We start from the raw sequence: 21,367 nt of genomic DNA, 5'->3' as shown, positions 1-21,367 counted from the left end.
AAAGAATACAAAATAAGAAATACATTTTCCATTTCGGCTATAAAAATAAGGCAGATAGATGGGCAGGAGATCGTTAGAAGATTAGGCTAAGGGATCCCCAAGCAAGCGAGATCTTAATTGTTGTAGAAGCGCGAATGTTAGCGGTGTTCATTTTAAAGGCTTTTACCGATCCAACTACAAACTAAGCACCCCACACACGAACCACACACCCAAAATAACTAAGAGAACCGTATTTCTCCGCCATGAAGAAGAGCTCCACGCTGACCACGACCACGTCGATGCCGGCGAGTCCAACGCTCTCGGCGCAGACGCTCTCCGCCAGCAAGATCAGCCTGAACAGCAGCCGGTGCGGCTCGGCGGGATCGGGATGCGGATCCGCATCCGGTTCGATGCGCTCCGCCTGCCAATCTCCGGTGCGGCCGGGAAGCGGATGCGTGGACGCCATCAAGGCCAAGCGCGAGGAGATCGAGATGGACACGCTGCTCGAGAAGGCAAAGTTCTATACCTCCGTGTGCCTTGGTGAGATTTTAAGTGCCTTGTAAACGAGGCAGCGGTCAGGGAATCGAATCTATATAGAAACTGCCAAAAGGAGAAAGTACAACCGCTGCATCGTTTACAAGCAACATGACTGCTGGAATACCCTTATCTAACTGACTTCAAACCCACAGGTACGACTGCCATTTTGTCGGTGTTCACATTCCTCTTCCTGATACCCTTCGTCGTGGATCCCGCCATCTCAACGATCATAGCGGACTATGATCCAGTGCCGGTGACCTGCATCGTCATCGATCACATCTACGCGGAGGGCATCAAGAACTGCAGCTGGAGCTCCTGCCGCGAGGGCTGCACCTCATCACTCACCAAGTGGGTCCTTCATTTGCCTGTTTATATACTTTTGTTGTAAATGTTGGTCTTATTCACAGGTGCCATCAGTTGTTTGTCAACTATACGCGCATCCCGTTCAGCGAATGGGAGCGCAATCCTCGGGACCTAGACACGGTCAACTGGGATGTGAGCTATACCAAGTTTCTGATCAATTCAGAGGGTTGTGGCTATCCACCCACGACCAATTGCAGCATATTTGCCAGGCAATATGGGTGAGTTGGCAGATCGCTTCCAATGACTTCGAGATTACTAACCCAAATCCCTGCCAGGTTCTCGCACATTGGAGAGCCCTTCCCCTGCTACTACAGCAGGGCGTATCCGGAGGTGGTCATCGGTCGGTACTCGTGGGAGAACAACCTGTACCACCTCATCCTGTCGCTGATCATACCGAACGTGCTCTTCGCCATCTCGATCGGGGTGCTCAGCTATTGGTACTGCCCCTGCTGCGAGAAGGCCTGCAACAAATCCTCGCGGGTCTACGCCGAGAAGTTCCCGACCAAGGAAGAGTGAGTCCTATTCCGTACCAGCTGTCAGCATCTTGTCCTGCATCTTGTTCTCATTCATTGCGAAAAGTTTGGCAAATTGAAATCCCCCGTAATCGTATTCGTATCCGTATCCGTATCTGTATATTACACACCCAGTTCCATGGACCATGTATTCATTGTGCCTTGTATGAAGATATTGTTGCTGTATCCTCCTATGAATGTAATTTCTTCCTTTTGTTAATCGTTAAGAAATTGGCCTGATCCCTCAGTCGAAACACGAATGTTACCCGTAGTTTTCCAGTATATTTCCTAACCAAAAGCCTTTGTATTCTATTAGCTTTTGTTATCTTCTCTTTACTACTCTATATTACTTTCAGGATCGTTAACTGCATGAAATGTAACACGGAAAAGTCGTTGTCCTTGAATGTATTTTGAATATGATCTAATCAATGCGCGAGTGCCCGACCTTTGATCCCCAGAAATCTATTGTGATAGGTTAAGTGCGATGGTATTTGCTATAATCCCTGGATCCCTCGATCCAGATATCTTGCACATATTGTGTGGCACCCAGTTCTAGCTAGTCCACTGAAACAAAAAAGAAACACCCGCATCTATTTGAAGTCCAATACAAAATGTTACTCTGAAGTGTCCTTAGCAATTACTGCCTTCCTTAATATTTCCATTTGTAGTCTCCTTTTCTTTATCGCACAAAAGCAAAACACCATTCGAAAGGAATTTTGTATGGTTTATACACACGATCACTCAAATAAGAAATACAATCAAAACTCACAAGAAATATACTCAAAATATTAAAGGTCTAGGCTCAAGCAATACAGATAAATTACAAACGGTTTCTTTCAGGTTTAAATTAGTTAGTTAACACGCGGGATCGCAGCATTTCCCTTTTTTCTATAATCTATAATGATATAATAACATATCGAATACCCTCAAGTCTTAACGATCTTATACTAGAATGGCTTTAGAAAATGTTTTTGCATGCTTTTCTTTTCAACTATTAGAAATGTTTGTTAATTTCGATTCTAGAATGGCATGATCCGTTTATCCCAATCTATTTAGCATATATATATATATCGCTTTTATCTGACTAGCATTGATTATTAAGAAATCTGTTCCAATCGCATTCCAATTCTAGCAAACTTCTGTGTCACAGTGACGAAGATGATGATATGGAATACTAGCAAAAATAATATTAGTTAAAGCCCTTAACAAATAGCAAATTCAACTTTGTAGTCTGTACCACACACATTGCTTACCTAGAATTATAAACAAGCATATAGAATTCCATTTGCCATCACATCGGACGATCAATATATATATATAAAAATATATAAATCAAGTGGAGCATCGCCGAAGGAGTAACTTTTTCTCAGCCATTTTATTCAACTTTTGCGCTCAAGAGATTTGTTAACATAAACTTTGCCATCATATTGTTATGCTAGTTATATGGAAATTTCGTTGGCTTTAATGGCTTTTTTTTTTGGAGGCTGCAGCGATGCTCCAATCTCGACTTCAATTTTCACAGAGATAATACCAATACCAATTAATGAGTCGCTTGTTTTCAACAAATTGTGATAGTAGTCATAAAAATATTAAGTAAATTCGTAAAACTAACTAAAACGGAAGCGAAAACCAAAAAAAAAACCAATCAAACAAACAATTGTATAGAACCGAATCCGCTCCAGGCCGCAAAACGCGGCGAAGATTCATAGAAACGGGGCGGTACGAACTCCAGAATGAAATAAACCCAGATAAAGATAGATATACTACAAGATACCAGATACAATCCATTGGGGTTAAGCAGCGGAACCAAATTATTCACTCACACAACACGCTCACATTGGGAAACTCTCAACATTTTTGAAATAGTTTTAACGATCTTATGTAAAAACCAGCATCTAAACGGATTATAACAGTATATATATAGGCATATATATGAATATATATATATAGATATATACGTATACATATAGCTTAGCAGAACCGATATAACGCACGTTGCTTATGAGAATTTTTTAAATCATACAAAACAAACCGAAAGAACAAACCAATTTGAATGCAAAACGATTAAAAATTTTTTACTTAACGTGTCTTTATCAATAAACAAATTAAACCAGCTAACGGCCTATTTAATAAACAATTCAAAAATGAAAGAAACCAAAACAAATGTGGAGAAATGCTAAACAAAACCCAAAGCTGTTTTCATTTACCCAATTCGGGGAGAGAACGCGCAAAACGAGGACACACTGGGGAGGACGGGGGGCGGAGGGGCATCCTCTCCAGGCGCAGGCGTGCTTTCCAGGATTCGGAACCGTTTGTTCAACTGGCTCCATCCCTGTCCCGGTTTCCATTTCACTCAAGGGTTTGTTTTGGCCTGAGCTGCTTCACTTTCGCTTTCGCTTTCGAAGAAAAAAGTAAAAGTGCGCAGTGTCCTTTGGCAGTCCTGAGTCCTGGCATTCTGCACTCCTTCCGCTCCGGGTTTCAGTCAGGACTCAGTGGCCGTCGGGAGTGGACGTGCGAAAATCGGGCAAACAGGCTCCTTAAAACTCTATTAAAACTCATCCATCAAACATTTACTGCGTTTATGCGATGCACTTTTCATGCATTTACTTTCCTGAGAAGTGCCAACTCGCGTGTGCATAAACGAAAGCAAACGTTCGAGTAAAATGCGTGAACGGGTGAGTCGCAACCCTGGAAACTCCGCATAATTTAGGTGGCAACTCCGTCCGCAAATGAAAGACAAATTGAAAGAGTCTTCAACTGGTTGAATCTCTTAGAACATAAGACGTCCCAGTTTCCCACCTGCCATTCCACATATCGCTATACCGCACGTCCAAGTGATTTTAAATTCCAATGAGCCAAGCTAACTAAAATAGAACGGCACAGGCCACCAACCCGCCCACCACCACCACAAACAAACCACCCACCCACCAAAGCAACCACCACCCACCAAACCCAAAAAAGGAATCACCTTGAGAACGGCGTAGGGTGACAATACAAAGGACAGCATTGGGCAGGAGGAGCAGCGACGGAAGTGGGCCACCAAATCAACAAGTCGTAAATTAGCCGAGAATTGGATACTCAACCCACAACCAGGAGCCATTACCAGGTGGAGAACCACACTAGGACGGGTTAAATGGGGCGGCGCAAGGACAAACCGCGGGTGATTCCCGAACAGGATGCGCGCATCTGTCGCGCCATCTGCCTGTGCCAGCTGACCATGGTGCTGTCCTGCGTGTCCATCGTCTACCTGAGCGTGGCCATCTACTCGCCCTCCCTGAAGTGGGTATCTACTTCGTAGCCTTCTTTATAACCCACTCATAAATGTATTCTATTCCTAGGGCCTTTAAGTCCGGCTTCGAGCTGGATCCGGTAATGTGCCAGACGGTGGATCGCCAGATGCCCAACAACTGCCCCTGGGCATCCTGCGGAGAGTGGTGCCTGACCAAGACCAGTGGCTTCTGTCCCCAGATCCACTCAATAGTGCGACGCAACGGCACCGATATACAGCTAAACAACTGCACCCGAGTGACCAACACATCGTGCGCCATGGTGAGTTCATAGCACCTGTCCAGGATAGAAAGTTCCGAAACAACAGTTGGCAAACTTTTGTGACCAACTGTGGCAGCACTTTAAAAGTAAACAAACTACTAGAAGACGTCATCGTCTTGGGCATCCAGCTATAGGAAAAGTTTCGCCATGACTCATTCTTTGCTTCATCCACTTCTAGTGGACAGACGATGAGGCGTGTCAAGTATTGGCCCTCCATGGTTTTAATAGCCACTTGGCGCCACGAGAGTTTAACGATCATCGAACGGCCATTATCCTTCATTATTCTCTCTTTCCATTTACAGATTGACCTGAGTCGGCTGAACAAGTTCAATTGCAACAACGGCACCGCCTGCAACAACATTAGAGGCGTCTTCAACTGCTCCAATGGTAAGTTCCATGCTAGAGACCCCCTGTGCATGTTCATTAACTGATTGCTTCTCATCGAAGGACACTGCAAGAATATGTCGGAGTTTTTCCTGTGTCACCACAAGGCCGACGGACTTACGGTCAATTCGCAGAAGGATAACACCAAGCTGAATGGATTCTTCGAGTGTCACGGCGTGCACTGCACCAAGATCAAAAAACCCTTCAGCTGCGATCGTTACTGTTCCAAGATAACCACCACCAATGTCAACACCCTCATTATGCATGTAAGCTGGAGATGGAGTGGAATTTAGAATGGTAGTAAAATCCTTTATCCTTTCAGGAGGACAATCTCATTGCAGCCGATTGTGAGAACGCAGTGGCTTTTAACCAGGCCCGAGGATCCGAGCATGGCGTGCGTATCGAACCCTTTGAGTTCTGGAAAGAGGATGATGGCAACCTGTTGACCAACTGTGCCACAGTCACAAGAGAGTCGGACAATCGCATCACGTAAGTCTAAGTAGGGCACTAAAAAGTCTATAGCTTACAATATAAAATTTCGAAAGTGCCACGGATTGCATAAATGGAACCCTCCTGGAACATGACACCTTGCCAGCGCCCTTCATGAACTTCACCCAGTTCTGGGCAATCTACGAGAACAGCACCAGGTCGGTGGATCCCGAGCAGAGGTACCTACCCAACCAGGCCAACCTGACCATCTACAGCTGGAAGAAACTGTTCATCAACCTGGAGGGCTGCGTGAACACACTTCGTGGCGAGTGCAAGGACTTTGTGGCTCGCTATGGCAACGATGGCGACAACAATACCGCCCAGTCACGCTACCAGTGCTACTATAACAAGGTTTGTGGCGGAACAAACTCCATTTGAATGCCAGTTATGGTATCAGTTTACCTGACGCTTGTATTACTACCTCTTACAGGACTCGAATGTGGAGTTTGTGGTTGCACGCTACGATTTGGACAAGGTTTACAGGGAACTTGTAGTCTCGCTGATTGTGCCCATTGTGCTCTTTGTGATCTCCTCCATATCGCTATGTATCATCACCAAATCCGTAAAGGTGGGGGACGATGCTAAGATGCGCTGTGTTTGTGCCGGCGATGACTCCGATAATGATGGTCCCTTTGGCCCAGGACTAGCCAACAAGCAGCAGGATCAGATGTATGACACGGACGACGATGTAGTTGACCTGGAGCAACAAGCGGTGGATGGCCAGGAAATGTCGGACCACGGACTTCCGATGGACAACCAAGAGCTAATCGGCAGCACCAAGTCGCTGATACCACTAAGTCCCGCCGGAGATTCGGGAACCAGTCAACAGAACTTCGACCAAGATCAGGAGAAAGCCACTACGTGCGATGTGCCCGAGAAACCACTAGTCATACTGTAAGCGAATTAAGCATTGCAAGTCGCATCGAAAAAAAGGATTCCAGAAAGGACTACTGGAAAACCACACAAAACAGCACCAATCTTTAAGGACCTGTGCATTGTACAAGGGGAACTGAATTTAAATTCTACTCAGCGCATTTATACAACGTTTACACCAACTAACAGATAAATGGAACGGATCTTAACTTTTCTTGGTTCAATAAGGATAATCACACATATATACTGGACACCCAGATGAACAACGATGGGATGGCCGAGCTTTATTTACCCGATCCCCACTCTAACCGTTGCAGCAGATGCGCCTTAGACAAAGTTGCATTTATATAGAGTATATATAGCATAAACCAACTGACATCTGCTGAACGACGCAAATGAAGAATAACACCAGGACAGACCAAGGATATAGGCATCCGTCTCGCCTTAACTCTCGACTTTGTAGCTACGCAATATTCAGCGATTCTTAAACTAGTTTAGCCGATGGAGCAACAGTACCTACTAATATCTGATATACTTATACTCAAATTATAGCAAATAAAACACCATTTGGAATTCTCTCTACAAAAAAAGGGTCCTACCTTCAGTTCCTCCTGGCGGCGGAAGGCCTCGGCCATCATCTGACGACGCAGGGGCTCGGTGATCACGGCCTCGCGTCCTGGTGGTCCTTCACCAAGTTGATTCAGCTTCACGACCACCTGGTTAAGTATTAGACTGGGTTATGGAGCACATAAGTAAGATTTCTTAGGGACAGCCACCTTGGTTTTGTCGTTCTGACCCAAGTAGTCACTCATGAGCTTTCCCATTAGCATCTGGCGTCCAGCAAACCAGAACTGCGCCTTCGAGGGCTCGATGACCTCCTTGGAGGCCTGGGTGCCAGTCAGATCCTCGGTATTTGTGAACTCCATGCGAATGGTGTCGTGGGGCGGCAATTGCATGGGATATACAATGGTGACAGCACCACGAAGGAGGTTCAATGCCTCCTCAATGATCTTTAGGGTCAGAGTCTTTGAGGATTTAGCCAGGCGCTAAAGGTTTTGAAGATTAATTATTAATGTAGTTTGGCTTTTAAAATATCTTCAAAATTCGAGCAGAAATATGCATCTCCAATACTTTACCCGATCCACCATGGCCTTGGCATCGGTTATGGCACCTGCCAGGACCTTTTGCATCGCCTCCGTTGGTTGCTGTCCATTCCGGCGGAGAAGCGGATCCTTGTTGATAGTGAAACCACCCGACGGGATACACTTATCCGCCCAGACATCCTTAAGCTTGAGCTCCTCCCTCTGTTCCTCGTTTAGGCCAATCATTTCACCCGGCACCATGGTGCCATGTTCGGCCAGCTCCTCAATCTCCATGCAGACACGCTGAATCTTGAGTTGACCATTGTGGAGAGCCACAAGCTCGCGCAGCACAGTATCGGTCTTCTCCTTAACACTTGTCTCATAGAGGAAGATAACCTCGTCGCCGCGTTTCACCTGAAGAAGCACCATTTCGCACAGAAAATATAATCACAAGAGCAATCAAGTGCAGATCGACTGGATAGCAATTCGTAAATGTCACAAAAGCCGACAGCTGGAACGGCAAACAACTTGGTTGCTAGGACCCGTATCGATGGAGACGTTAAAGAGGGGGTTTCAAAACAGACAGAAGTTTATTTTAGGTCCTTGTGTCATAAGGTCGTGTTATTGCACAATGCGTTTACTTGCTCATTAAGTTCCGCTCACAAACTCCTCCAGATACAATAAATACTATGCTAACTTACAATAAACACCTGCATCCTTCCTGGGCTAATTTTTTTGTCATTTGGTTTTTCTTTTAGGGTGATTCGGTGCACTAAAGTACAAGTAGCCTAGGGTGATAGATTGTATGTACAGGGAAGCAGCTATCCTGGGGTTGCTAGCCTCTGGCCGGTAAAATGTTACAAACTATGGGAGGGAAACCGCATTCAGGAGGAAGCCCAAGATGCAGCCCCAGCGATGTGCGTATGAATTAACTAGTACGTGGAGCGGCGGTGCACAACTGCTCATGTGAGGCGAATGAGATCCGACTCGTCACTCGGTTAGTACAGACTGGATGGGTTACCTCAGCACGCGCCGGAAGTTCTCCATCTCGTATATACTGTTGGATAGTCTACAAGCAAATGTGGAGTTATAAATATTCTAGAAAAGTGATTTTACCCCTCAGGACTCACCTGCCGAAAGCATTAAATAGAGCTACAATCTCTGTTCGCGACAGCCTGAAGATGGGATCCGCTTCGATGTGCGGCTTGTCCCACAAACCGCTTTCCGTGGCCAGATTGAGCTTCTCTGAGTAGAGAATCTTTAGAGCAGTACCCAATCCCTGCGTCTGCAGCTTTCCCCACAGTTTGCACTTGTCGCAGCCCACGCAGCTCATGATGCGGGATATGTTGCGGAACTTCTCCTTGTAGTCGTGCTTAAACTTAATGGAGGCAATCCCATTACTAAAGAGGGCGTTCTCGTCGAAGTGGGATTGGAAATTTCTGCAAATATAAGCAACATTAAAATTTTTGTGGAAGAAGAGGGAATTTTTCGACTTACTCTATAACAGACAACATATCGTTGATAGCTAGCTTAACCTCATCATCCTCCTCCGCGATGCCTGTGTAGTAATCTTCTCGCCGCAGATAAGGAGCAGCCTTGGCCAATGCGCGAAGTTCTATCAGATAGATAAAGTAGAGGTTGCGCAGCCAGTGCGGACCCTCACCGCCTGTGGTTTCTGGACTAAAGCGTCGTTTGAACTCCTTAACATTGGGACCCCAGATGCCCTGGGGATCGAGGAAGTCCTTCGACTCTGACAGCAGGTATTTGGAACACAGATGAATATTGATGCTAGAGTGAAGGCCAGAAATAATGCGGTAAAAGGCACGCTGCTCCAAACACACATCACGCAGATCCAAATGGGGCACGTAGTTAGAGAACTTGTTAGCCGTCTCATTGTTGCCACCGAAGCAGTTCTCCAGATAGATACTCTTCCAGATCCGATGTGCCGACTCGCCCTTATAGCCTGTGTATCGCTCCGGATTTAGAAGCAGATCCACATACTGGGAGCCCTCCTCATGATCATCCACGATGCAAAAGTCCTCTTCCGCCTCATCGTGCTTTGCCCACAGCTCGAATTCCCGATGCGCCTGGTCACTGATGCTCGTGTCCAGGAATCCCAGAGAGCTGTCAAAATCCTCTCCATCCGAGCAGGCTGCGCCACCCACTTGCGCCTCGCGCGTGTACTGTAAAGAAAAGATCCAGATGAGGAAGTCAGTAAGGTAAGGTAAACAGTTGTGCAAACAATCGTGCTTAAGTTTTAAGTCAGTCATTGTTTCATTGATGGTTAAGTAATCTTTAAGCAAACTGATAATGCTTTTCACGAATATATAAATATATTCTTAAACGGCATTATCAGTATAAATAATTATCTATACGTTCTTACGATATCTGGCTAATAATATGGTTTTGTTTCTTTTTGCAAGTGCGAGTATAAATTGTTTTTTGTTTATGAAGATAAGAACAAGTGCTGTTCAAGAAATATATTGCACTGCACTTCTTTTGAGTTATCTGTAAAAATATAATTGATTTTCTTCCTAAAGAATTTTGGTGTTTTGTTTTCTTTACTATAGGGTATTGTTTCTTAATGAGCGATCAATATTTTAGATAAGATGAGAACTAAAAAGGGGCGGATGAACGCTTGATGACATATGAAGACCACGTCAGCATTGCAAAACAAAATCAAAGGCCACATCATTAACAGCGTACGTAGGCTCACTTAAAGATTACGGATGCGGTTCATTCTTGTGGAGCCGCAAACATTCGCATACAAATAAATCACCTGCAAACCCATTGAGTGCTCGGCTAGATAGTGGAGTACCACCGATTTTGGTCAAAGAATGAATGAGATAAGAATCGTTGTGTAGACGATAGCTCGGTAATGGAAATACCGGAAAACTCACCTTGAACGCGGCCTTCTCCTTGTGCTCGCCCTTGTCCTTAATGCCCTGGGGAATCGCTTGCTCCTCGCAGTTTTCCACCTGGCAGAAACGGATCGCACAGCGACTGTCATCCGCCCAGAAGGGGCACTCCTGCCGCAGATTGACCTTGTAGAAGCGGAAGAAGTTCTTCACCAGCAGGCTCTGCAGTCGCGGATAGATCTTCATGTTGTTAAAGTGGTCCACCGTGTCTACATCGCAGCTGCAGTCGTTTATAGATCCCTCCAACTGCGAAATATATAAATATCATACAGTTGCGGTAGGCATAGCAGGTATATACATACAAATAAGATCGTCGGAGCATTATAATAACTATAATTGACTTAATATATACTGTACATGCTGCAGTATAATAACTTTGCACGAATAACTTTTCCACTAATATAATTTCATAGTATTTACATATGTACATATATAATCAGTTAATAAAAATGTTATAAATAGAAACATTCAAGAATCACAGTAAGGATCGCTAGAGGATAAGCAAATTATGATGAACTTAACATTTAAGACCAACAAATGTTAATAAGGCTTAAATCAGTATTTAAATCTACCGTTACAATAAGAAAGAACCCGATTATAAACATACCTCGCAGAAGCAGTTTTTGCTGGTCTCCGCCTCATCGATGGCTGCAAAGTATCCTCTGGTGGTGTCCGTCCAGAACAGGAGCAGGATCAGCACCACCACAGCAGAGGCCCAGAGATTCCTCTGCACGGTGCGTGTTGTCATTGTGTGTTTTATTGCAAGTGTTGCTATTGTTGTGACTGTGGCTGTTGCTATCGGCTGTAACTGTTTTTGTTGTTCGTTGGGTTTTGTTATTGCGTGCTCAGTAGTTTTGCGCTTCACCGACGGTATGCATCTGAATCCGATTTCCACACCGGTGTGATTTCGCACCTGCGATTCCGAATCCCAATTTCACGAGTTTAGCGAGCATTTGCGTTTCGCAGCAGCAACATTGTTGATTTACTTTCGATTCATGATTTTGGACACGTACTTGGCGTTTGTGTGACCGCAGGCGCCGAGCGCCGAAATGTACTAAAAAATACCACGTCTTGCGAGGTAGCATTACGGAATGCGGTCACTCAGTACAGCAGGTGCTTTTCAAATAGGAACAAGTGTGTAAATATTTCAATATATATTAAGACTTAATTTCCTTAATATTCCCATTTTAATTTACAACAAAACTTAAATCGGTTTTAATAAAATTTCTACAGAATTTTCTCTGAGCGACTATCCTATAAATTGAAGGGGATTGGAAATTTAAAATTCTCGGAATTAAATTGACCGTAAATATTAAAAAGGAGGATTTCGAAAACAACCCGATGATATGTTCAAATTTTGCGCCAAATAATTGAAGAAAGGGCAACCCTCTTTCCAGGGATGAAGCATTTTAAAAGAAGAGGTTGCCAGATCGCGGTATAAGGAACAAGCGTAAAGACCGCTTGATTTGAATTTGTACGAAAAGTACAGAGTTTCAAGAAAAGTTTTAATAACACATTCTAGAAAGTAAAATAATAAATGTAAAATAAAATATGTTAAATTTGTAAAGATCTGATATAAAATTAAACAAATTTTAAAGGAAAAGACCGTTCTTAACCATTCATGATATAATACAACATTTTTTTTTAGATGTTGTTCATTAGTATTAGTTAATAAATTCTGAAAAGCAAAACTTATTTGATTTAGATATGAAATCTGATCATACCATCATTCCAAGTGACTTTTGCCGATAATATTCAAGATAACATTCAATTGTCAATCAATTGATTGGTAAATGTGAATCATGTTATGGGTTTTCTTCGTCTCCAATATTGATGCAGTTAATTAATTACCTCAAATATTGATTTCGCCTATTCTTCGGCGATGAATGCATCTTTTGTTCCCATGACAAACCCTTTCTCCGACGATAGCACCCCTCAAAGAAACTCGCGACCCTCGATATGCAAATTGAGGAAACTCGGTCAGAACTCCGAACGAATCCTTTCGAGCCCAAGATCATCGTCGTTCATCACACCGGGGGGTGAATTGCTTAGAATGCAGGGCACGACGATGCAGGCTCGTCGATTATTTGAACATAAATCGTCTTAGGTCGCTTGGAAAATGCATTTCAACCGCAACAGAATGAGGTCTATCATTTTAATTTAGTTACATTTAAAAATGTTACACAGTAGCTTGTTCATTTAAATAAATTCAAGTAATCATATAGCATAAGTAACTTGCTTATAATGCTAAACATATACAAAAAATTTCTTCAAAGATTCAAGGCTCTCGTTTGTTTTTCTATATTCCGGTTTTATTTGAAATAAAACTACATTTTTTAAAAAAAAAAATCATTTTTTTATGCCCCACCTGAGCATCCTATTTCCATACGAACCCATCAAAAGTTCTCACGGAAAAGTGAAATTACAACAACGGGATGACTTAAGCAAAAAAAAAAAAGATGAACCTGAAGAAAAAAACGGGGAAAAATCTTGGAAAAAAATGTACCGAACGAAAGGGTTTAATCATTTTTTTTCCAAATAGGACGATTAATGCAGAAAAAACGCAGACGCAAACATGTGTGGCCAAAGGACAGGGCGGCGACCCTCGGCATTGTTCGAATTGAAAAGGAATCATCGCGGACTCGGGCGAGCGATTTGCATACGCAGGACGAAGGACGAAGAGCGCAGGACGAAGGCTAAACCACCACCACCAACTCCTTATCTATTTGCCTGAGGTCCTCGGAACCAGGTATAAAACGATCGCACTCACACTCGCACGGAATGATAAATACTTTTTTTCTCAATTCGTTTTTTTTATGAACTTTTTTCACTTTTTTTTACCACTTTCGGTTTTTTTTATGCAGCGTTTTATTCAAATTTCTAGCCGATCTGGTCGTGTGAAGTTTTGTCTTGAGAAGATTTTGCCCCGAAACGAAGGATGCGCGACGGCTGCGAATGCGTGTCTCTCGGGGAATCCAACGAAAGGAGCCTGGGAACATCCGCGAAGGACTCGCAGGATTGTCTCTGTACTCATTTGCCTAGACATTGGATCTTGGAACTGTCTAGACAATGGATAGGAAATGGGTGGCGATACTAATAAGCACTATCTGTTTTCTATTTGAAACTTAGCAGAAAGATATTAATAAGATATGATTACAATTACCTTACCAACTTAAAAACAAACAATTAAATTTATAAGATACTTAAATCATATATTAATTCAAACCACATTAATTTACAACCATCCAAACGTGTGTTATTACATAAACAAAATATTATAGTTCTGCTAGAGGTTCTTATGTTTTTTCTTAATTTTGCACTGCAGTATTTCTTCTTCAGCTTATTAAATTCTTGTAAGCATAAATTTGCAATATAATTTCCATCACCACCCCAATTAAATACTATTTTCGCCAATGCACTTATGCAAAACTGATGACTGATTTTCCCGACTCACCGCAAATCCCGGGATCAGCGGCTTACTCGATTTTCCCAGGCCATATGCAAATGCACTTAGTTGCTCATTAGATTCGCGTACACTCGTAATTGCAGTTTGCAATGTTTTGGCAACAGGACGACGTCAACAGCTCCTCAAGATTTGGGCTCAAGGATCAGGAGTTGTGAATTAGCATATGTAACAAGATGTTGGCCAGCGAAAGGTATGCAAGCCAGGCACTTGAGATTTGCATAACTAAGCCGCGCACACAATGCAAATGTGCAAAAATGATATTTACAGGATAGGGGTACGTTAATCCGCTAAAGTAGGCACACTCCGGGGGTTCTTTTTCATTTGCCAAAAAAAAAACTGCAAAGTAGGGTGGTGCTAATGAAGATGTTGCTACCTTCGGTGATAAAGTGGCGAGTTTCGCAGATTTAGGAGCAACAGTGCTTATGTTTTATGATCCAACCATAAACAAAAAAAGGTGTGGGCCAGGTAAACAGGTGATGGTGTTAAGAGAATCGATGGCCGCTCTTCGCGGGAGAGAGCCTCAAACTCTTCCACCTTCCACACACTTTCTCCGGAGAATTCCCGGCCTTGGCGGCTTACCATCGCTGAGAACCTTGAGTGCTGGTCAGTCGGCTTTTGGCTTTCGCAAGGTGCAGTCGCGTCGTGATCGCATCCTCCAGATACTATATACTTTATACATATATATATATATATATATATACATACACACAAAAGAGATACCGAGGATCGTTCTAATTTAAACAAAAACCTTTGTGAGTGAGTGGCTTTTCCTACCTGTTTTTCGCTGGACTTTGCATATTGGACACTAGTTAAAAGTGGGTTTCCGAATCGATAGCAATTCTCCTGGCTGCGCCAGCACACACAGTTAGGCGGTATGCAAACATACCGTTAAGATCTGAAGATCTTACGATCTCGAGATCCCAAAGAAAGAAAAGAGACGGGTATGGGGATAGCCGAGAAACCGAGAAACCGAGAAGTCGCTTAACTTGTTCGTGCGACAAGCCTAAGGCGAAGAATTCCTCCAACTTTTCGAGACATCGTGGTCTTCTACGTTTCTTCGCGTGTCTTCATTTCTCCAGTCGGGACTTTTATGGAAGTGCTAAAAACGAAAGAAACCAAACAAAAGAGACCCGAATCGCTTTGCAAATTAACAAATCAACTACGATAGTTACGGTTTACAGTGTACGCTTTACAGTTAAGCCAAGCGGTTCTATTTGTTATGAAAGAATTCTTTTCTTTTTTGCTTTTCGCCTGGCGTGAAATTCAAATTCGTATACGCATTTGGCCAACTGGAATGCCAAGTGATTCGATTCCCAACCCATATCCAAGCCAGTGCCAAGAATCGAAAAACCAAAGAACTGAACAACCGAAGAATCAAAGAACTGAGGAAACGAACCCGACCGAAAGAGAGAAGAACGATCGGTGTTAATGCCGTCCCGCCTTATGCATCTGACCTAGTTTTCGGTTTTGGTTTTGGTTTTGGTGCCGGACTTGGTATTCATGGTGGCGTAGGCGTGGCGATACTGCTGGTATTGGTGGCATTCGTGGATTTGGGCTGACAGAATGGGGCAGGAATGTGTTACCCAGAGGAGAAACGACTCACTTGACCCAAAATACGTGCTAGCACTTTCTAGCTCCATCAGCTGGCCAAATAAACATAATAATATTTTCATTTTTTCCTCCGTTTCTGCTCGAGCCATTGAGAAATTTCCGGTTTGTAGAAAGCTTTTGTTTAGTTCGCACGTGATTGGGGAAGTCCGATTCCGATTCAAATTCCGCATCCCATTCCGATTCAGTTGCTGTAACTCAAGTGCACTTTCGCTGGAACATCCGAGATCTCTATCGGCCAGGTTTCATTTCGTACTAAGTACTTTCTATTTCATTCATTAAACGGTTTCGTTAATTGTGGCCCAAGAATGCCCTGGCTTTTACCGACCTCTCTGACTGCCCATAATTATTTGCATGGTCTTCTTGAATTTTTTCGTTGACTTGTCTTGAGTATGTGTAACCAGTTTTGGGTCGTCGGTTGCCATACTCGTTCTGGGCAACCCAGATACATGGATTACGGCCGCGAATGGTGATGGTGTGGTGTCCGTTAGGCGGCGGCAGGCACCGCTACGTATACGTAATATTGAAATGGGGCACCTGCAACGCAGAACCAGAACAAAAAAATATACAAACTGGTTTCGGGCTTATCACACACCTCACGCCTCCCAGTGGTAATATCTCGATGATGAACCATCATCATCATCATGATGATGATGATCTTCTTTCTAGGCCAATGATCTCTGGGCTCGTGGCAGATGATGCCCCGGCTCCAAGCTGCCGCATTACGTCACTGGCGGGGCCCCGAGGTTACTTGGCCCGGAATCATGATGATTCAGTGGCAACCACCTCGACTTTCACTTGACCAACGCTAATTATCTCCCCGCTATCTTTCTCTCTGTCTCTCTTGCAGATTCTTGGTAAGAAATGAGCACGTGCTGACCATCTTGTGGACCATCGAATTATGCCAAGACATTCGAGCACAATGAGCCGCCTTGTTCTGCCCCTGATCTTCAGCGTTTTGCTGTTCAGCAAGCCATTCCCATCGCAGGCTCAGGATGAATCCCTGGCTGGCAGTTTCCTATCAGGTGAGAATTCTGTTAATTCTGGGCATAATATAATATTCTTATATAATTTATATGTCTGTTTAGGTCTTTTGGACACCATAACGAGCACCGCTGATTCAAAGGATTGTCCTGGAGTATGTGTCCACACTTTGGCCACTTTGATTTGCTACGAAGTTCTAGACGATGTCGCATGCCCTTCGCCCAGCATGAAGTGCTGCATAGAGAATGCTCCAGGTAATATTGGTTATAAATCAATTTTAATTCTAGATCTTAAGCAAATCATCTTTTTAGCCGGCAAGAATGTCACTGCTGTGAGAGCCACCACAACGCCGAAAACCACAACCACTGCTAGCACCACCACCACCCAGAGAACCACCACCACGGTGGCCACCACCAGCACCACAAAGAGGACCACCACAACGAGCACCACTCCAAAGCCAAAGCCAAAGCCGCAGACCAAGCGACCTGTCACCAGCTCCACCACAAAAGCCACGGCGGCCACCACCAAGAAACCCAGCACCACCAAGAAAGTGGCCACTGCCAAGCCCAAGGACAAGGAGGAGTCCACCAAGGCCGATGATGCCAACAGTAAGTTTGGAAGAGCATATGGTATATGAATAATAACTATCATTAGATTCATTACAACTTCTTTATAATATAAATTTCCAAATTCATAAGTACCATGTTAGAGATCAGAATTTTCAGAATTTTCAGAATTTTCAAGTCATTAAAACTTTATATATTGAAATACTTTCAGAAGACTGCACTGGAGTTTGTGTGGCTGATCGCATCGCGGAGTACTGTGAGGCCTACTTGACCAGCGATGGACTGTGCAAGGAGGGCACCAAGTGCTGCGTCTCCCTGGATGAGTATTCCAATGGCAAGCTACCCAAGGATATCTACATTCCAGCCAGTAAATTTTCCCCATTGAAAGATAACCCTTAAACTTAACAAACTTTCCATTCGCCCATAGAACACATGGGCAACTTGAAGCCCAACCAGACGCTGTCCGAGAAATCGGCTCCCGCAAAGAGTTCCAGCACGTCCACAAGTAGCACCACTAGCACCACCAGCACCACCACAACGCCAGAACCGGCTAGAACCAACAATAGTTCTCCGAAGCCGAGCAAGCACAAGAAGCACCCGACCACCACAACGACGGAGGCAGCCGAGGAGGAGGAGGATCAGGAGACGGAGGAGGATGGCGAGGAGGAGGAGCCACCACTGAGTAACAAGCTGAAGTCCGGACAAGGTCAGGGTCAGGTGCTGAAGGAATGCGAGGGCGAGTGCATGAATGGGATATTTGCGATCTTCTGCGACGACATCGATTCCGATGCCTTCTGTCCCGGCGAAGGAAGCTGCTGTGTGACTGGAGGTGCCTCGGAGGCACCACCCTCCTCCAAGGCGCCGCCCACCAAGCCGGCCATCAAGCATGCCCCCAAGCCAGCAGCCAAGCCCGCTCGTCCCGCGTCTCCCCCACCACCACCCCCATCGACCTCTGGAGGCGGAGGAGGCGGGGACTTCCTTTCCCAAATCATTTCCTTTGCGGAGAGCACTCTGAACTCGCCATCTCCACCACCGCCGCCACCTCAGGCGCCGGTTCAGGTGCCTCGCTGTCCGGGATTCTGTCTGCTCAACATTATGGCCGCCTTCTGCGAGAGACCCTCGGTGCTGGTCTCCACACCCACCACCTGTGCCAAGGGATCTGTGTGCTGCGACAACTCCAGAGCCGGAGCTCCCAAGCCCAAGTTGCCACCACCCACGCCCTCGCCAACGGCCCCGCCCACTGCTCCACCATATGTCCTGCCCAATACCCCCAGTCCCGATCCGCGAGAGGAATGCCCAGGATCCTGCATCGTCAGCCTGCTCAGCTTCACTTGCTTCAGTAAGTAGTCCTTGGATTCCATCTTGGAATCTTTGATTAATGTATGATTCCGCACAGAAAACGCCGAGATGACCGACATGTTCCGCTGCAAGCGTTCCGGCCAGATTTGCTGTGCGCCCAAGAGCAAGATCCTCGAGAAGCAGCAGTTCCAGACGCGCAACGACACCGCCTACTACCCGGCACCACCCCCACCGCCCATTGGGCCACCACAGGCATATCCACCACAGACGCCACCCTACTCGTACATGAACAACCCACCGCCACAGGGACCACCACCACAGATGGCGCCACACCATCCAAATCCCTACCAGCCACCGCCGCCGGCGCCCAACTACGGAGATTACTATCCCGTTTCCGGACCAGGTCTTCCGCCACAACCTCAGCCACCGATGACCACGCCTCCGACGACGACTACAACCACGACGACTCCAAGGCCACATGTCTACTCCAAGTATGTGTGTGGTGTGAAGGGAACTCTGCGAACGGGCAGATCCCAGGCATTATCCATGGTCTCCTACGCCCGTGCCAAGTACGGAGTACAGAGGACAGCTCGCCAGATGACCTCCGCCGCCGGCTACTCTCCGAACTTCAACAAATCCAATGAGAGATTGGTCCTGGGATCCGCCATTGTGCCCATCCAGATTCACAACGATAAACTGGGTGACCTGGTGGAGTCAAGTAGCCTGCAGAGCAACCAACTGCGCTCGTATCACAATCACCAAGCACAGGCGGATCAGCCAGATCTCGTCTATCCGGAGTACTACCAACAGAGATCGCTCTACGGACTTCAGTCGAACTTCAGCGGCAGACGAAGGGCACGTGTGGTGGGCGGAGAGGATGGCGAGAATGGAGAGTGGTGCTGGCAGGTGGCGTTGATCAACTCCTTGAATCAGTACCTCTGTGGAGCAGCTCTAATCGGCACCCAGTGGGTGCTCACAGCAGCCCATTGTGTTACCAAGTAAGTGGTCACTCCTTTAACAAAGAAGATATGATTTGTAAAATGATTCCTGTTCCAGCATTGTCCGTTCCGGAGATGCCATCTATGTGCGAGTAGGTGACTACGATCTGACCAGGAAATACGGCAGTCCAGGAGCGCAGACACTGCGCGTGGCCACCACCTACATCCATCACAACCACAACAGCCAGACCCTGGACAATGATATCGCTCTGCTGAAGCTCCATGGTCAAGCGGAGCTGCGAGATGGAGTGTGCCTGGTGTGTCTTCCTGCACGAGGAGTGAGCCATGCGGCGGGCAAGCGATGCACAGTAACTGGATATGGTTACATGGGAGAAGGTACTTAGTAGATGCTTAGTTTTACGTTGGAAACTTCTAACTTCTGGTCGTATTTCAAGCTGGTCCCATTCCACTGCGAGTGCGCGAGGCGGAGATACCCATCGTGAGCGATACGGAGTGCATCCGAAAGGTGAACGCCGTGACGGAGAAGATCTTCATCCTGCCCGCCTCTAGTTTCTGTGCCGGCGGCGAGGAGGGACACGATGCCTGTCAGGGCGATGGAGGTGGACCTCTGGTTTGCCAAGATGATGGATTCTACGAGCTGGCCGGCCTCGTCTCCTGGGGTTTCGGCTGCGGGCGACAGGATGTGCCCGGCGTCTATGTGAAGACGTCCTCGTTCATCGGCTGGATCAACCAGATCATCAGCGTGAATAACTTATAGTGAGGACACACTCGCAAAAGGACACACACTGACACCATGTGCGGGAGGAACCCCGCTCTTGTGGCGATTTCCAGGACTAAGGACTAAGGCCTGGTGTAGCCTACGATTGTTTCCAGGGGTTCCCGCTCTTCGACTGCTAACGTAACTCCATCCTAGTGTAATCTATTCATACCTAAACCTAAATCTAATGGCTCCAAATCCAGCAAGCAACTATATTAACTATTACGATTATCGGTAGCGTAGACGGCAATCTTTAAAAGTATTCCCCTATTTGATAACGCCCTATATGGTAAACTGTTTTTGTATATACAAAATAAATACAAAAAATCTTCAGTTAAATAAGTATTTAAATTTCGAAGGTTGGGTAAAAGTAAGAACTTTAAGCAAACATAATGGAGGATTTGGTTCATAAAAGTTAAGTACGTTACATATGTTCTTCGTTTTCCATAGGAAACTGTATACAAAAGTCTTTTAATTAAATATTTTTTACCCAAAAAATATTTAAATATTTCCGAAGGAAAGCGAATTTTGTTTTCAAAGACTAAAAAAAATGCACTTACACAATGATTCATGTGACATGGAAAAAGGGTAATGCAATCTTTGAACCTTTTTTTTTTGCTGAAATTTGAATATTCCCAACAGATTTAACGGAATTCTTCACCAAAAAGGGATTTCAAAGGATCTTATGGATAGTATCTCAGGCATTTCAGATCTCTGAGTGTTTCTCAAGAGGCGGAGCACAAAAACTCACTCAAAGCCGCTCAATTGCGAAGAGAGAGAGAGAGAGAGAGAGAGAGAGAGAGAGAGAGCAATGTTTGTTCTCTAATAAGAGAATCAGAATCTTGAGCATCGCTACATAAAAAGTAACCCTCAAAGCTGGAAACCAATGTCCTACGTCCCCTCACCCTCCGCAAAACGCATTCGTTTGGTTTTGTTTTTATCCCTGATTTTAACCCTTTTTTTAGCTGCGGCTGATAGAAAACGAAAGCGCTCGTCACTCGGTTGGACTTCGGGTGGTCTTCGTGTGGTCTTCGGGTGGCTT

At 45.2% G+C, this 21,367-nt stretch overlaps 5 protein-coding genes across 7 annotated transcripts; 4 read left to right on the top strand and 1 right to left on the bottom strand.

Moving 5' to 3' along the window:
• Positions 1–198: 198 nt before the first annotated feature.
• On the top strand, positions 199–3,505 carry LOC6532920 (protein tipE). 2 transcript variants are annotated; one of them, XM_002093620.3, is made up of 5 exons: positions 199–519; positions 669–864; positions 924–1,097; positions 1,155–1,391; positions 2,524–3,505. In XM_002093620.3, exons 1-5 carry the CDS (start codon positions 243–245, stop codon positions 2,567–2,569), a joined length of 930 nt encoding a protein of 309 aa, XP_002093656.1. In that variant the 5' UTR covers positions 199–242; the 3' UTR covers positions 2,570–3,505. The 2 variants fall into 2 exon arrangements, with proteins under 2 accessions (XP_002093656.1, XP_015049700.1); XM_015194214.2 differs by lacking the exon at positions 2,524–3,505 and adding an exon at positions 1,748–2,218.
• Positions 3,506–3,725: 220 nt separating this feature from the next.
• On the top strand, positions 3,726–7,276 carry LOC6532919. The gene is made up of 7 exons (XM_002093619.4): positions 3,726–4,670; positions 4,730–4,940; positions 5,243–5,327; positions 5,388–5,590; positions 5,647–5,813; positions 5,870–6,164; positions 6,244–7,276. Exons 1-7 carry the CDS (start codon positions 4,525–4,527, stop codon positions 6,709–6,711), a joined length of 1,575 nt encoding a protein of 524 aa, XP_002093655.1. The 5' UTR covers positions 3,726–4,524; the 3' UTR covers positions 6,712–7,276.
• A 10-nt stretch (positions 7,277–7,286) lies between these two features.
• Positions 7,287–8,285, top strand: LOC120321622. The gene is made up of 3 exons (XM_039374881.2): positions 7,287–7,398; positions 7,459–7,732; positions 7,823–8,285. The coding sequence occupies exons 2-3, from the start codon at positions 7,497–7,499 to the stop codon at positions 8,073–8,075; spliced, it is 489 nt and encodes a 162-aa protein (XP_039230815.1). The 5' UTR covers positions 7,287–7,398; positions 7,459–7,496; the 3' UTR covers positions 8,076–8,285.
• A 54-nt stretch (positions 8,286–8,339) lies between these two features.
• LOC6532917 (ero1-like protein) lies at positions 8,340–11,723 on the bottom strand. The gene is made up of 5 exons (XM_002093617.4): positions 11,294–11,723; positions 10,669–10,932; positions 9,266–9,951; positions 8,899–9,207; positions 8,340–8,837 (listed from the first exon to the last, which is right to left on the bottom strand). Exons 1-5 carry the CDS (start codon positions 11,432–11,434, stop codon positions 8,786–8,788), a joined length of 1,452 nt encoding a protein of 483 aa, XP_002093653.1. The 5' UTR covers positions 11,435–11,723; the 3' UTR covers positions 8,340–8,785.
• A 3,038-nt stretch (positions 11,724–14,761) lies between these two features.
• Positions 14,762–20,657, top strand: LOC6532916 (protein masquerade). 2 transcript variants are annotated; one of them, XM_039374211.2, is made up of 9 exons: positions 14,762–14,904; positions 16,611–16,785; positions 16,849–16,998; positions 17,056–17,352; positions 17,522–17,677; positions 17,738–18,649; positions 18,707–19,607; positions 19,666–19,943; positions 20,003–20,657. In XM_039374211.2, exons 2-9 carry the CDS (start codon positions 16,662–16,664, stop codon positions 20,323–20,325), a joined length of 3,141 nt encoding a protein of 1,046 aa, XP_039230145.1. In that variant the 5' UTR covers positions 14,762–14,904; positions 16,611–16,661; the 3' UTR covers positions 20,326–20,657. The 2 variants fall into 2 exon arrangements, with proteins under 2 accessions (XP_039230145.1, XP_039230144.1); XM_039374210.2 differs by having other exon boundaries at positions 14,762–14,908.
• The last annotated feature ends 710 nt before the right edge of the window (positions 20,658–21,367 follow it).

Source organism: Drosophila yakuba, chromosome 3L (assembly GCF_016746365.2).
Source record: "Drosophila yakuba strain Tai18E2 chromosome 3L, Prin_Dyak_Tai18E2_2.1, whole genome shotgun sequence".
Taxonomy (NCBI): Eukaryota; Metazoa; Arthropoda; class Insecta; order Diptera; family Drosophilidae; genus Drosophila; species Drosophila yakuba.
This window is presented reverse-complemented; position numbering and strand designations above follow the sequence as displayed.

What these genes read in the sequence shown, in the direction of transcription:
- LOC6532919 (XM_002093619.4), top strand. Translation starts at nt 4,525, where the DNA reads ATGGGGCGGCGCAAGGACAAACCGCGGGTGATTCCCGAACAGGATGCG. An exon ending in CCAACACATCGTGCGCCATG is followed by an intron (nt 4,941 to 5,242) that starts GTGAGTTCATAG and finishes TTCCATTTACAG; the next exon opens with ATTGACCTGAGTCGGCTGAA. An exon ending in ACCAGTGCTACTATAACAAG is followed by an intron (nt 6,165 to 6,243) that starts GTTTGTGGCGGA and finishes TACCTCTTACAG; the next exon opens with GACTCGAATGTGGAGTTTGT.
- LOC120321622 (XM_039374881.2), top strand. Translation starts at nt 7,497, where the DNA reads ATGAGCTTTCCCATTAGCATCTGGCGTCCAGCAAACCAGAACTGCGCC. An exon ending in TTTGAGGATTTAGCCAGGCG is followed by an intron (nt 7,733 to 7,822) that starts CTAAAGGTTTTG and finishes CCAATACTTTAC; the next exon opens with CCGATCCACCATGGCCTTGG.
- LOC6532916 (XM_039374211.2), top strand. Translation starts at nt 16,662, where the DNA reads ATGCCAAGACATTCGAGCACAATGAGCCGCCTTGTTCTGCCCCTGATC. An exon ending in GGCTGGCAGTTTCCTATCAG is followed by an intron (nt 16,786 to 16,848) that starts GTGAGAATTCTG and finishes ATGTCTGTTTAG; the next exon opens with GTCTTTTGGACACCATAACG. An exon ending in CAAGGCCGATGATGCCAACA is followed by an intron (nt 17,353 to 17,521) that starts GTAAGTTTGGAA and finishes AAATACTTTCAG; the next exon opens with AAGACTGCACTGGAGTTTGT.
- LOC6532920 (XM_015194214.2), top strand. Translation starts at nt 243, where the DNA reads ATGAAGAAGAGCTCCACGCTGACCACGACCACGTCGATGCCGGCGAGT. An exon ending in CTATACCTCCGTGTGCCTTG is followed by an intron (nt 520 to 668) that starts GTGAGATTTTAA and finishes TCAAACCCACAG; the next exon opens with GTACGACTGCCATTTTGTCG. An exon ending in TGCACCTCATCACTCACCAA is followed by an intron (nt 865 to 923) that starts GTGGGTCCTTCA and finishes TCTTATTCACAG; the next exon opens with GTGCCATCAGTTGTTTGTCA.
- LOC6532917 (XM_002093617.4), bottom strand. Translation starts at nt 11,434, where the DNA reads ATGACAACACGCACCGTGCAGAGGAATCTCTGGGCCTCTGCTGTGGTG. An exon ending in GATATGTTGTCTGTTATAGA is followed by an intron (nt 9,208 to 9,265) that starts GTAAGTCGAAAA and finishes TTATATTTGCAG; the next exon opens with AAATTTCCAATCCCACTTCG. An exon ending in CTATTTAATGCTTTCGGCAG is followed by an intron (nt 8,838 to 8,898) that starts GTGAGTCCTGAG and finishes ATTTGCTTGTAG; the next exon opens with ACTATCCAACAGTATATACG.